We start from the raw sequence: 12,303 nt of genomic DNA, 5'->3' as shown, positions 1-12,303 counted from the left end.
CACACAGGCAGGGCCCGTCTTTGTGATTGGTCTAAACTGTGATAAAACCTGCTCTCACCTAACCTCGTGAATGAGTATCTGGTTGTTAAACAGCATGGCAACTGCAGGGAAGGTAAGCACGTCGACCTCTTCTCACATGCAATTATACAGTATCATAATAATGAATATCTGTAAAAGTCTGAATGGATTTGAGCTGTTCTACACATATAAACGCTGCTAGGATTGCCAGGACTTCCCCTCGGCTCAGTCAAGTGTTTGTGTTAACAGAAGGATTGCGTACAGTATGAGAGGACATTGGAGAGTTTTGTGTGTCTCTTGTTGGACTCTTTTGTTGAGGTTTCCTGTTGTCGCAACATGTCAGCACAATGGGTGAAAAAAAGGTTAAAGTTTGCTTTGAGGACAGTTGTTTATGGGTCTGTTGTATTCAGCCTGTTGAGAAACAGAGTAGAAGAACTGATGGTGAACTGACTCTGATTCCAAAGAAAGTTGCAATGTGTTTTCCACATATAAGTCCAACTATAATAAAATTGCATTGATTTGTGTGCTGCAGCATATCGGCTCTATAAATCAATTGTCAAAACCAAAAGGGAGAAATTAATATTTTTTTGGTTTCATGAAGCCCTGTAGTTTTGCATTAATTTGACGGAATCTCTCGTCTACGTTAATGGAGACCGTATTTCAATACAGCCAATCAAATCTTACATAAAGCAGTAACGTCAGCGTTCTATCACACTGAGCCTTATAAACATTAACCGGGGAAAAGTGCACTGCTAACGTCAGTTTGCAGGCTGGATAACCGATTAGCTGCTCAGCTGCAGCACATCAGCATGTAAACTGTTATAGTAAATGGACTTGCATTTATACAGTACATGTCAGCTGCCATGCAAGGTGCCAACTTTGCCCATCAGGATCTATGGCTAAGTCTTCGACATGTGACCAAAGCAGCCGGGTATCGAACCACCGACTTCCCGATTGGTGGACGACCTGCTCTACCCTCTGAGCCACAGACACATCCAGTAACACTTTACAATAAGAAACACAAAAATGCGAGTAGTTAACTGGAGAACGAATGAGGAACTAACTGCTAGGGAACATTAGTTAATGAGTCCAACTCCAAATCAATTGTTATAGAGTAGGTAATGATTTGTCAATGATTAGTTATTGATTACGTAATTAAAAAGCGAAGGAGGATCTAAATTCTTGGGACTAAAGCGATGTGCTTTTGTGCTGGCATGTTCAACTTCCTAATATTCATGGATGTGAATACTGATGTATATGTTGTCTGAATATGATGAATAAAACATCTGCTAAAAATCCTGCTGTCTGTAATTTCTTAAAGGGACTATTTGTAACTTTGTACGCGCATAAATGTAGCGGGTCGTCACACATGCGCGCTCGCATATGCGCGTTCGCGTGTAGCCACTGTACCCTCCTCCTCTGCCTGCTCGCCTTCACTCAGACAGCTCAGCTCGCTCCACCTCTAGACGTGAACGCGCGCTCACTCCACACTGCAGAAGAGTTAGTTTAGCTCTGAGAATATCTAGTGAATGTACAGGGGACGTTTGTGCAGAAATAACTGCTGCAGCTCCTCCAAACCAACAGAGGTTTTCCGTGTCTTGTGAAGTGACGGAGCTCTACAGAGATTTACGTTGTCTTCTCGTTACCGACCGGGTGCCGGTGTCTCCTCTGCTCTCTCCGGCTGCGGGCGGAGAGAGCAGGGAGACACGCTGGAGAGCCCTGCTGCCTCAGCCTGCACTTAGGCAGGAAAAGCCAACACTAGGATCAGATCTAAATCATGTTCATGGAGAGACCTTCGTCTGGTCAGCTAACATTACTGCCAAGCAGCTGAAATATAGAGTGATATTGTGGTTTTAGCTGACTTGTGTCACCTCACTGTTTTGAGTGATGCTCGTTCAGGTGTATTGAGAGCGAGCGACGCTGACTTTCGTTGATTTCACGGCCACAGGTGTCGCTGTTAAGAAGCATTTCTGAAAGTTACAAATAGTCCCTTTAAGGAATTCATTGTAAAGTTAATGATGAAGTAATGAAGGACTCCTCAGTAACTACTCCGTTTTATGTTTCACTTTACTGGGGGGAGGGGGGGGTTACACACAAGTAAGTACGTAATCAGTAATTAAGGAGTCGTAACTATTTTTTTTGCCGCTCAGCAGCTGATTCAGAGTTAATCAGGAACGACTGATAAAAGTGGTCAGTATGATCAAGTCACATATATTCATGAACTAATGAACTAAATTAATATAGGATTTCCCAGTCTGTTCTCTAATAACTCATTATCTATAGTCCTCCATTGGTAATTATTACAGAAGTACTCATTAACGATCCATCAATTATCAAGTCGTGATTCGTTCCTCACTCATTTTATAATCATTAGCTACTCTAAAATTTGACTGGGAGTTACTCATTAGCTAGTAGTTCACTAGCAGTTCCTTCTTCATTCGTTCCCCATCAACTACTCACATGTTTGTGTCCCTGGTGTGGCCTTTACTCTTCAATACCACTAACAACACACTCTCTGCCACCGACAACCCTCTAGCGGCTGAGATGAAAAGGAACATTTCTTAATTTGTTTGTAAAATGACGTAAAATAAAGAAAACTGAAACTAGAGACCATCTTGCGATGGGATCACACCTGCCGCAACGCTAAATCGGTCCAGGTGCGTAAAGTGAGGGGGCCAAAGGCTTCCCCATTTCCTACCTCCCTACTTCGGGCACCCTTGCTCAGATCACACCCATCTTCAAAGTCAGACTTCATTTTGATCTCAGCTACACACCTGTAAAGTTTTGTGACTGCAACTTGCACAGTTGTGCCAAAATCTGTCCACAGACATAAAAAAGTTAAACACTTGACAAAGTCAATGATTGGAACCACTGTAAAAGCCCCCTGAGGACGTAATTGAGGTGACTCAACGAATACAGCTCGATACGAACGAGGGGTGCAGAGCCGTTTAGATAGCCGCTCACCTTCACCCACAATTCCCTCGCAGGTGTTATTAGATCAGGAGGACGAGAATAAAGGTGAAATAAATAAATTAGACCTCAACCACAGTCTTTGGAAATGTGAATAGGGTTTTTGTCCACACCTCCTGCTATGATATAACTCCACATAGAAGGAACCTGGGACCCTCTTGCTATGAGTGCTAAACTATCTCACCACCGTGCCACCCTAAATTCAAGATGAGTCATGAAAAATATGTTTGCATTTTACAGGAAGAGGAAAGAGATGATATTAAAATAAATAATTCTCAAATATGTTTTATTTATTTCAAATATTTTGCATTTAAAAAGAGATAAATGAACACAGGTACACAAGATTACATGCTTGCACCATCGAATAACGCCGCAGGTGGGTCTACATTGGAGTTAGTTGACAGCCCGGTTTGTCACATACTGTTGCAAAAGGATGCCTCTGTGCGTTGATTTCCGATGCTGAGTGCACTTACCAAACCTACCAGCATGAACCCTTATTATTTTGCAGACAATGCAAAGGCAGAGTACCTTAACTCACAAATAAGGGTCAAAGGTCAAGTTAGAGCTCCAGATTTTTTTTTTTTAGATAAATAACTTTAATAAAAGAAGAAGAATTGCCGCATTTCCAATATTCTGCCTACAATTCATTTGGCTGGACAACAAAAAAAAACTTGTTTAAGTATTTTGCCTTTGTAGGGCAGTATAGTTGCCATATTTTCCACACTGCTGACACTTGAGTGTCCCATACATTCGTGACTGTATATGTAATTTACTAACTCAAAAAGGTGAATTTAGTGGTTGCTCTTTAATGTTTGTTCCCATGTCTACACATCATAATTCTTTCAGTTTACTCTTTCCACAAAGAAAATATTCAGACTGTTTAACTAAACCTTCCCCTGGCAATAAATGGATTGAATCAGTTAACAGGGTTGTTATGTTGAGTGATTCCAGACCAGCTGAAGCTCCTGGATGTTGTGTTATGGGCGCACCAGTCCAGAGGTGCGGTAGCATAAGAAGGTTGGGAATCCCCCATGGTGGAGGAAGTGGAGGTGCAAGTTTATGAATTGTTTCACATTCACTAATCAGATAAGAGTTTGTGAGTTCACCAATGAAGTTGGAACATGTTAAACTCCTCAAGTTCACTCCATGTTTACGTTATACCAGATTCCTTACACTGTAAAATAAATATATTAAGTCAGCTCTTCTTTTTTATTATTTATTTTGAACAAGTTAACAATACAATAATACAAATGAACAGTAATATTTCAAATTTAAAAGATCCTTTTCTCATTAACTCAATGTAATTAAATGGTAATTAAGTGTGCCAGTTTAAAGTCAGGTCAACAGCCAGCGTCATCGTCGTAGTTGCAGCTGATAGCTTGGCTAGCTGGTATCTTAGATGTCAGGGTTTGGCAATGTTTATGTAAATAATATTTATGTAAAATATAATTTTTCTCCGGTTTCCTCCCACAGTCCAAAGACATGCAGGTTAGGTTCATTGTTGACTCTAAATTGCCCGTAAGTGTGAATGTTCAAGATTCAAGAGTTTTATTTGTCACGTACTCATACAGGATGTGCAGTGAAATGCAAAGTGGCAGTGCTCACAGGATTGCGCAAAGAACAACTATACAAATATATTTAAAATGTAATACAAATTGAAGGGACAAAGGTATTATATTTACAATAGGAGGGGTCAGTATGCAATGTGGAATATAAATATACAGTGCCTTCAGAAAGTATTCAGACCCCTTCCCTTTTTTCACATTTTGTTATGTTGCAGCCTTATGCTAAAATCAATAAAATATGTTTTTCCTTCATCAATCTACACTCAATACATCATAATGACAAAGTGGAAACAGAATTTTAGAATTTTTTGCAAATTTATTAAAAAGGACAAACTGAAATATCACATTGACATAAGTATTCAGACCCTTTACTCAGTACTTAGTTGAAGCACCTTTGGCAGAGATTACAGCATTGAGTCTTCTTGGTTTTGGATTTGGGGGAGTTTCTGCCATTCTTCTCTGCAGATCCTCTCCAGCTCTGTCAGGTTGGATGGGAACCGTTGGTGCACAGCCATTTTCAGGTCTCTCCAGAGATGTTCGATTGGGTTCAAGTCAGGACTCTGGCTGGGCCACTCACGGACATTCTCAGAGTTGTCCCTAAGCCACTCCTCTGTTATCTTGGCTGTGTGCTTAGGGTAGTTGTCCTGTTGGAAAATGAACCTTCGCCCCAGTCTGAGGTCCAGAGCGCTCTGGAGCAGGTTTTCAACAAGGATGATTCAGGCCACTGTGCTCATTGGGTCCTTCAATGCTGCAGAAATTTTTCTGTACCCTTCCCCAGATCTGTGCCTCAATACAATCCTGTCTCGGAGGTCTACAGACAATTCCTTAGACTTCAAGGCTTGGTTTGTGCTCTGACATGCACTGTCAACTGTGGGACCTTATATAGACAGGTGTGTGCCTTTCCAAATCATGTCCAATCAACTGAAATTACAACAAGTGGACTCCAATCAAGTTGTAGAAACATCTCAAGGATGATCAGTGGAAACAGGATGCACCTGAGCTAAATTTTGAGTGTCATGGCACAGGCTGTGAATACTTATGTACATGTGAACTTTTCGTTTTTTATTTTTAATAAATTTTCAAAAACTTAAAAAAAACTTTTTTCACGTTATCATTATGGTGTATTGTGTGTAGAATGAAGCCTGGGGAAAGAAACTCCCTCTCAGTCTTTCTGTTTTGGCAGCGTGGCTGCGGAGGCGCTTGCCTGACCGTAGCAGCTGGGACTGTCCATTGTTTGGGTGGTGAGGATCCTTCATAATCCTACAGGCTCTGGTTCTACACCTCCTGGTGTACAAGTCCTACAGGAGGGGTAGTGTGGTTCCAGTAGTGCGTTCGGCCCAACGCACTACTCTCTGCAGAGCCCTCCTGTCCTGCGCGGAGCTGTTGCCAAACCAGGCAGTGATGCTTCCTGTCAGGATGCTCTCTACAGCTCCAGAGTAGTAGTAATTTCTTCAGCTGTCAGCGGTGGTAAAGGCGCTGCCTTGCCTTTCTTACCAGAGTGTCTGTGTGAAGACCATGTCAGATCCTCCGTGATGTGGACTCCCAGGTATTTGTAGCTGCTCACCCTCTCCATAGTAGTCACCATCCTCAGCGGCTTGTACGTCAGTTGTTGTGCTCTCCTAAAGTCCACAATCAGCTCCTTAGCCTTTGTGACGTTCAAGAGGAGGCTATTGTCCTGGCACCAGAGTGACAGGTTCAGCCACCTCCTCCAGGTAGGCCTTCTCATTGTTGTCGGAGATCAGACCCATCACCACCACTGTGTCGTCCGCAAACTTTATGATGGAGTTGGAGCTGAACCTGGCCAAACAGTCATGTTTGCACAGTAGGGGGCTGAGGACGCAACCCTGGTGGGGATCCTGTGTTGTAACTGTGATCCAGTTACCCCTAACCAATGGTAGTCTCAAAGTAATGTCACACCATTCAAAGTCCCTGCCCATCTGAATGTTTGCCAAACTGGTTTCTACTGGCACAATATAAAAACAGATGTCAAGGACCTCTTGTTCTCTCCTCCCTAATCCCGTCCTGCTGCAGCTGTACTCCTCTCATAACTCCTCTCTGCAAAAATGGCCACAGCTGGTAAGGTAAGTATATAATCCAACATGTGGACATTCATATTTTGAGGTGTTTTTTAGTTTTTTCTTTAACCCTCATCCTACCGACTGGGGTCACCGCAGACCCCGGAGGTCTACTTTTTGTCATATCTCACAGGTGCTTTATTTTATCAAATGCAATTTTTCATGACTTTGTAAATGTATTTGTTCCTAATGACTTCATATCATTGTTTTCTGTTTCTGTTTTAATTAATGTTTTTAAAAGACCAATGTATTGCAGTTAAAATGCATAAAATAGAATAGATGGTCCAAATGTATGGGTCTTAATTTAAAGTATCACAGACTATCAGGGGGTAGGGACACTCAGTCAGTCATTGTGAAGAAGACGGACACAAATTTCATTATATAACTAATAATGTTTTGAGAAGAAATAAGTTAACATTTAGCTATGATGGTTGTTTCTTACGGTAGTTTATTCTTGGGGTCCCCAGGGACCCCAGTCGATAGTCCTTGTACATTAAATAGGTTGGTAGGATAAGGGTTAAATATGTGCTGGAATATTGCGTACACAAATATTATTCATTTGAGATTCTTGTGTGCTCCTGTATTGTGTGGAGAAAAAAAAGACAAATACATCTGATTGACAAAGAGCTTTGACACTGTTTACACAAAAGAAGTTGGTAAACTTTTCAAGTAAAGGCGTGGACTGGCTGTCCACCTCAAGGTGTGACTGTCTGTCTTTATAGCTTGAGCACTTGGTGTGGAAGTTAGTATTTACACAGACCGTTCTCAGTGGACTTTTCAGTGCGGTACAGTGCATGTGTCAACCTGTCCCTTTTCTTCGTGACAAAAAAAAACAAAGGAAAGGAGGGAATGACATCATTACACAAATACGTTTGAATAAAAAGGGGAAGAGAAACTAAGTGCTGAGAGTGATGCAGAGGTCAAATTTCATGTACGTACCTGTATGTATATGTATATATACATGTATATGATGATTCTAGTAAAGGTTTTTTTAAGATTTGAAAGAAACGTTTAAGGGTAGATAAACATTAAAATATTCCCTCTTTCTCTTACTTTCTATCTTTGTCTCTCTGTCCTCTCTGCCTCAGTAAAATGTCTCTGTTTTGACTTTGAGGTTGGGGTGGATGGTGGGGTCAAAAAACATGCACTTTCACCCAGGAGGCTGGTGTTCATGTCCCGTGTGAAATCACAAGTCAAAGTTGATTTATTTGTCACATAACTTCCGTACTTAAGTCACGCCACTTCCGATTTTATTCAAACCCAAACCGCAATCTTTTCCTCAAGCTAACTAAGTAGTTTTATTTTGAAAAGACTGGAGCGGAAATTGACACGTGTCACGTAGGAAAACGCACAAAAAATATGTTGTTGAATGTCGAGCTGAGCATCACGTCTATGTACACGAATCAAATGTACACGAATCAAAGAGATTCATGTGATGTTTGCTTTTGGAGGAGCAGCTTTACCAGAGCCACTGAAACCGCTAGCTGTTAACATGTAATTCAAAATGTAGGGAGGATGTGAACCACATTTGTTTTCCTGATGTGATACTATTTTACAATGTGTCAGTCAGTCGATTTGACATTGAAATGGGCCTCTAGATGAGTGTTTACCTTGAATTGTAGCACAAAGGATTGCAACATTATATCCCGGTTCTTGCTAATGTAGCATGTTGCCTTTTACAGTCAATGTGAAAAGCTGACTCTGAGCAAGGACATTAAGTGTTCAAAGTTCAACAAAGGGTCGCGGCAGTGTGGCTCTTTCATATATGGTTTAACAGTCCCCAGTAGTATTTGTTATATCTCATGTTGGGTAATTCCATGTGGTGTCACTGTCCTCTAGGTCATCAAGTGCAAGGCAGCAGTGGTCTGGGAGCCCAACCAGCCTTTGGTGATTGAGGACATCGAGGTCGCACCGCCCCAGGAAAACGAGGTCCGCATCAAGGTGAGAGACATTCACCATCACAACACACACCTGGACACACACAGTGTTATACTGCAACGTATCCTCATACAGCGGTGCGTTTTCCTACAAATGTCCAACACGTGACGCACGTGTCCATTTCCGCTCCAGTCTTTTCAAAATAAACTTCCGTCTTCACAGGAAACACATCGGTTAGGTTTAGTCCACAAGACTACTTTGTTAGGTTTAGGAAAAGATTGACTTGGTTAAGTTTAGGCAACAAAACTACTTAGTTAGGTTTAGGTCACAAAACTACTTAGTTAGGTGTAGGCAACAAAATCACTTAGTTGGGTGTAGGCAACAAAATCACTAAGTTAGGTTTAGGCAACAAAACTACTAAGTTAGGTTAAGGCCACAAAACTACTTAGTTAGGTTTAGGGAAAGATCGTGGTTTGGTTTAAAATAACACTGGAAGTGGTGTAACTTAAGTACAGGAATTACATGACAAATATATCAATGTTGACTTTTTCTAGTTTCACACTAGGTACAAACAGCGGTGTCTGGGTGGAATTCTGGTGTTTTTTTGACCCACCCATCCTCCCTGACCTCCTCCCTATGCGGCGTTTGTCGCTCTTTAGACTTCCTGGTTCACAATTATGTGGATTACATACAAATTGATTTTGTGGGATATATATGACTTACTGTACATTACTTTTCATAGGTAAATCCACAAACGGTGTATGAGAACAACCACTACTGCACTTATTTCTGTCAAACTCACTTTGTTGCGCACTGGTAGTCACAGAAGTGTTTTGTTATATAAAAAATCCGGCTTAGTGCAACTCATAAGGTCCATTTGGTGATATGTTTGATATTAACTAAATATGTTATAGAATGTGTTACATTCCATTGTGAGAAACTCTGACGATTTGTAGCAGCGGGTTCACTCCCTGGCCCACCCTCTGTGCTCCGTTCTTATCTACTCTCACGTAATCTACCCGCTCAAGCTTGATGTAACAAGTTTGAGTTTCATTAAACCCCAGGATATTGACTGAACTTAGTTTTGTGTCACTTCGTTCTCTGATCACTTGTCACTGCTTTCAGAATCAGCTCACAAGGGTCAAGTCAGTAGATAACAAACCAGAAGGATACCAACCGCAGAATAATCGTGACTGATTGTTCACAACAAAATAAAAGTGTCAATATAATCTGAACCCACTGAGAAGTAACACTCTCATCAGCCTGTCCCTTTAATTGTCTTCATGTTTTCACTGTTTGGTTACTGTCTTTGGTGCAGATTGTGGCGACCTCGATGTGCCACACAGACCTGCACTACCTTTTGGAGGGAATGCATAAAGACACCTACCCAGTAGTCCTCGGACACGAGGCAGCCGGCATCGTAGAGAGCGTCGGACCTGGAGTCACTGAATTTCAGCCAGGTCAGTTTCAATTGTTACATTTTGGAATGTATGCTTATTTGCTCTAAAAGTTGGCCTAAATTCCTTTGGCCGTCACATGGCAACATTGTTTTTGTCTTTCAGGAGACAAGGTCATCCCTCTGTCCGTCGCCCAGTGTAGAGAATGTCGCTTCTGTAAGAGTCCAAAGTCGAACCTGTGTGAGAATGGATGGTGAGCTCAATAACAACTCATATCCTGCCTTCCACTCCATTGTCTCCTCAGTCTCAACTTTTCTTATCATTCCTCCTGAAACATTGTATTCAACACATCTCTACCAGTCTAGCAAGTTTTTTATGCTGCCTAACGATACCACAGGACAGATAATTTAGATCTTTGTTTTTTTTTTCATTTTAAAAAATTGCAGTTATTCAGTAAACCCTTTAATACGATGTTTTTCATATCAAAAAAATTATCTTCTTCAGGTCCACTGAACGTGTCAGAGCGATGTCACCGTTAGACTCCAGGTTCACCTGTAAGGGCAAGAAGGTGCTGCAGTTTATGGGAACCAGTACCTTCTCTGAGTACACTGTGGTTAACCAGATTTGTGTGGCTAAGATCGACCCGGCTGCACCTCTGGACAAAGTCTGTCTTCTTGGGTGTGGGGTCTGCACAGGATATGGAGCAGCAGTTAATACTGCTAAGGTGTGTACATGTAACTGTTGGGGATAGTCCAACATGTGTGGTTGAGGGCTAATACCTACTGTAATGAATTCCCCCCACACCGCTCTGTTAAACATTAGACATTTGAAATGAAACATACTAACTGTTAGTAGCACTACAGTATTTCAGGGGAACTAGTGTTTTAAGAATTAAGAAGTCCAACCGAAAGAGCCATGTCGACCAAACTGTGTTGTACTTTAGGTGGAACCGGGCTCCACATGTGCTGTGTTCGGCCTGGGAGCTGTGGGTTTGGCTGCAGTCATGGGCTGCAAGGCTGCAGGAGCCAAGAGGATTATCGCTGTTGACACCAATCCAGAGAAGTTTGAGAAAGCCGAGGAGTTCGGTGCGACTGACTTTGTGAACCCCAAAGATCACAGTAAACCCATCAACCAGGTGCTGTCTGACATGACCAACGGAGGAGTGGACTTCTCCCTGGAATGTGTTGGGAATGTGGGAGTCATGGTGAGGCAGATAGAGAGGTTTGCAAAAGATTTGATGTAAATTGGCTCAAGAAGGCTCATTATATTTAAGTTTCTTTCCCAAGAGGAGGTGTTTTCTAACTATTAAAGCTCGAACCCTATACTTTTACAAGCCCTGACTTTGTGCTGTTTCTCCATCTAGCGCAGTGCCTTGGAGTCTTGTGTTAAAGGTTGGGGTGTCAGCGTGATTGTCGGCTGGACAGTCATGCACGAAGTTTCTACCCTACCCATTGAGCTCATATATGGACGCACATGGAAGGGCTCCATGTTTGGAGGTGAGACAAATATGACCATCACCACTGACTAATGAATCTCTGGTAACTAAATGGTTGTGGGTGTATGTTCTGCAACTCTCTAGCTAGTTGTATTCTGGATAAGACTCAATGCTCTTATTATGTGATTTTGTGGCTCAGGATTTAAGAGTAAGGATGGCGTGCCTCAGATGGTTAAAGCCTACCTGGACAAGAAGGTGAAGCTGGACGAGTTCATCACTCACAACATGACTTTGGACCAGGTCAATGATGCCATTGAGCTGATGAAGCGTGGTGAATGGTATATTAACACTCCTATACTTTCTCCACAATTCATGATTCAACGACAACACAAATATATAAATCTGCTCATTTCTCTTTCCTCTTGTTCCACAGCATCCGGACGGTCCTGAATGTTTCTCCACAATAAGACCACTGTGTTGTTTTTAGTGACCCTCAACACTATTCAGTGGATTATCATCAGTTTTCATATAACAAAAGCTGTTGACATTTTTATTCCAATATACAGTAAGTCCAACTATAATAAAATTGCATTTTTGTGTGCTACAGCATATCGGCTCTATAAATCAATTGTCGAAACCAAATGGGAGAAATTTATATTTTCTTTTGGTTTCATGATGGCGCCCTGTAGTTTTGCATTAACAACACAGATAAATGAATCTGCTCATTTCTCTTTTATTTTGGTTCCACAGCATCCGGACGGTCCTGAATGTTTCTCCACAATGAGACCGCTGTGTTGCTTTCAATGACACCAAAGTACTTCAGTAATTTACCACGGTATCCTACAAAATCTCACAAATAATGCACATAATAAAGCAATCTTTCAAATGATGCACACTACGATTTTTTTACATGCATATTGCTCACAAGCTGAACATGTCAAAATAAAATAAATGATTTAAACCGA

The 12,303-nt window shown here is 41.6% G+C and overlaps 1 protein-coding gene across 2 annotated transcripts; it reads left to right on the top strand.

The window, feature by feature from the left end:
* Positions 1-6,396: 6,396 nt before the first annotated feature.
* Positions 6,397-12,303, top strand: LOC141783115 (alcohol dehydrogenase 1-like). 2 transcript variants are annotated; one of them, XM_074660131.1, is made up of 9 exons: positions 6,397-6,634; positions 8,468-8,569; positions 9,825-9,966; positions 10,069-10,156; positions 10,408-10,627; positions 10,847-11,107; positions 11,267-11,399; positions 11,538-11,676; positions 11,772-12,303. In XM_074660131.1, the coding sequence occupies exons 1-9, from the start codon at positions 6,617-6,619 to the stop codon at positions 11,803-11,805; spliced, it is 1,137 nt and encodes a 378-aa protein (XP_074516232.1). In that variant the 5' UTR covers positions 6,397-6,616; the 3' UTR covers positions 11,806-12,303. The 2 variants fall into 2 exon arrangements, with proteins under 2 accessions (XP_074516232.1, XP_074516233.1); XM_074660132.1 differs by lacking the exon at positions 6,397-6,634 and adding an exon at positions 6,709-6,761.

Source organism: Sebastes fasciatus, chromosome 15, assembly GCF_043250625.1.
Source record: "Sebastes fasciatus isolate fSebFas1 chromosome 15, fSebFas1.pri, whole genome shotgun sequence".
Classification (NCBI taxonomy): domain Eukaryota; kingdom Metazoa; phylum Chordata; class Actinopteri; order Perciformes; family Sebastidae; genus Sebastes; species Sebastes fasciatus.
The sequence above is the reverse complement of the archived record's forward strand: the minus strand, read 5'-3'. Positions and strand labels throughout refer to the sequence as shown.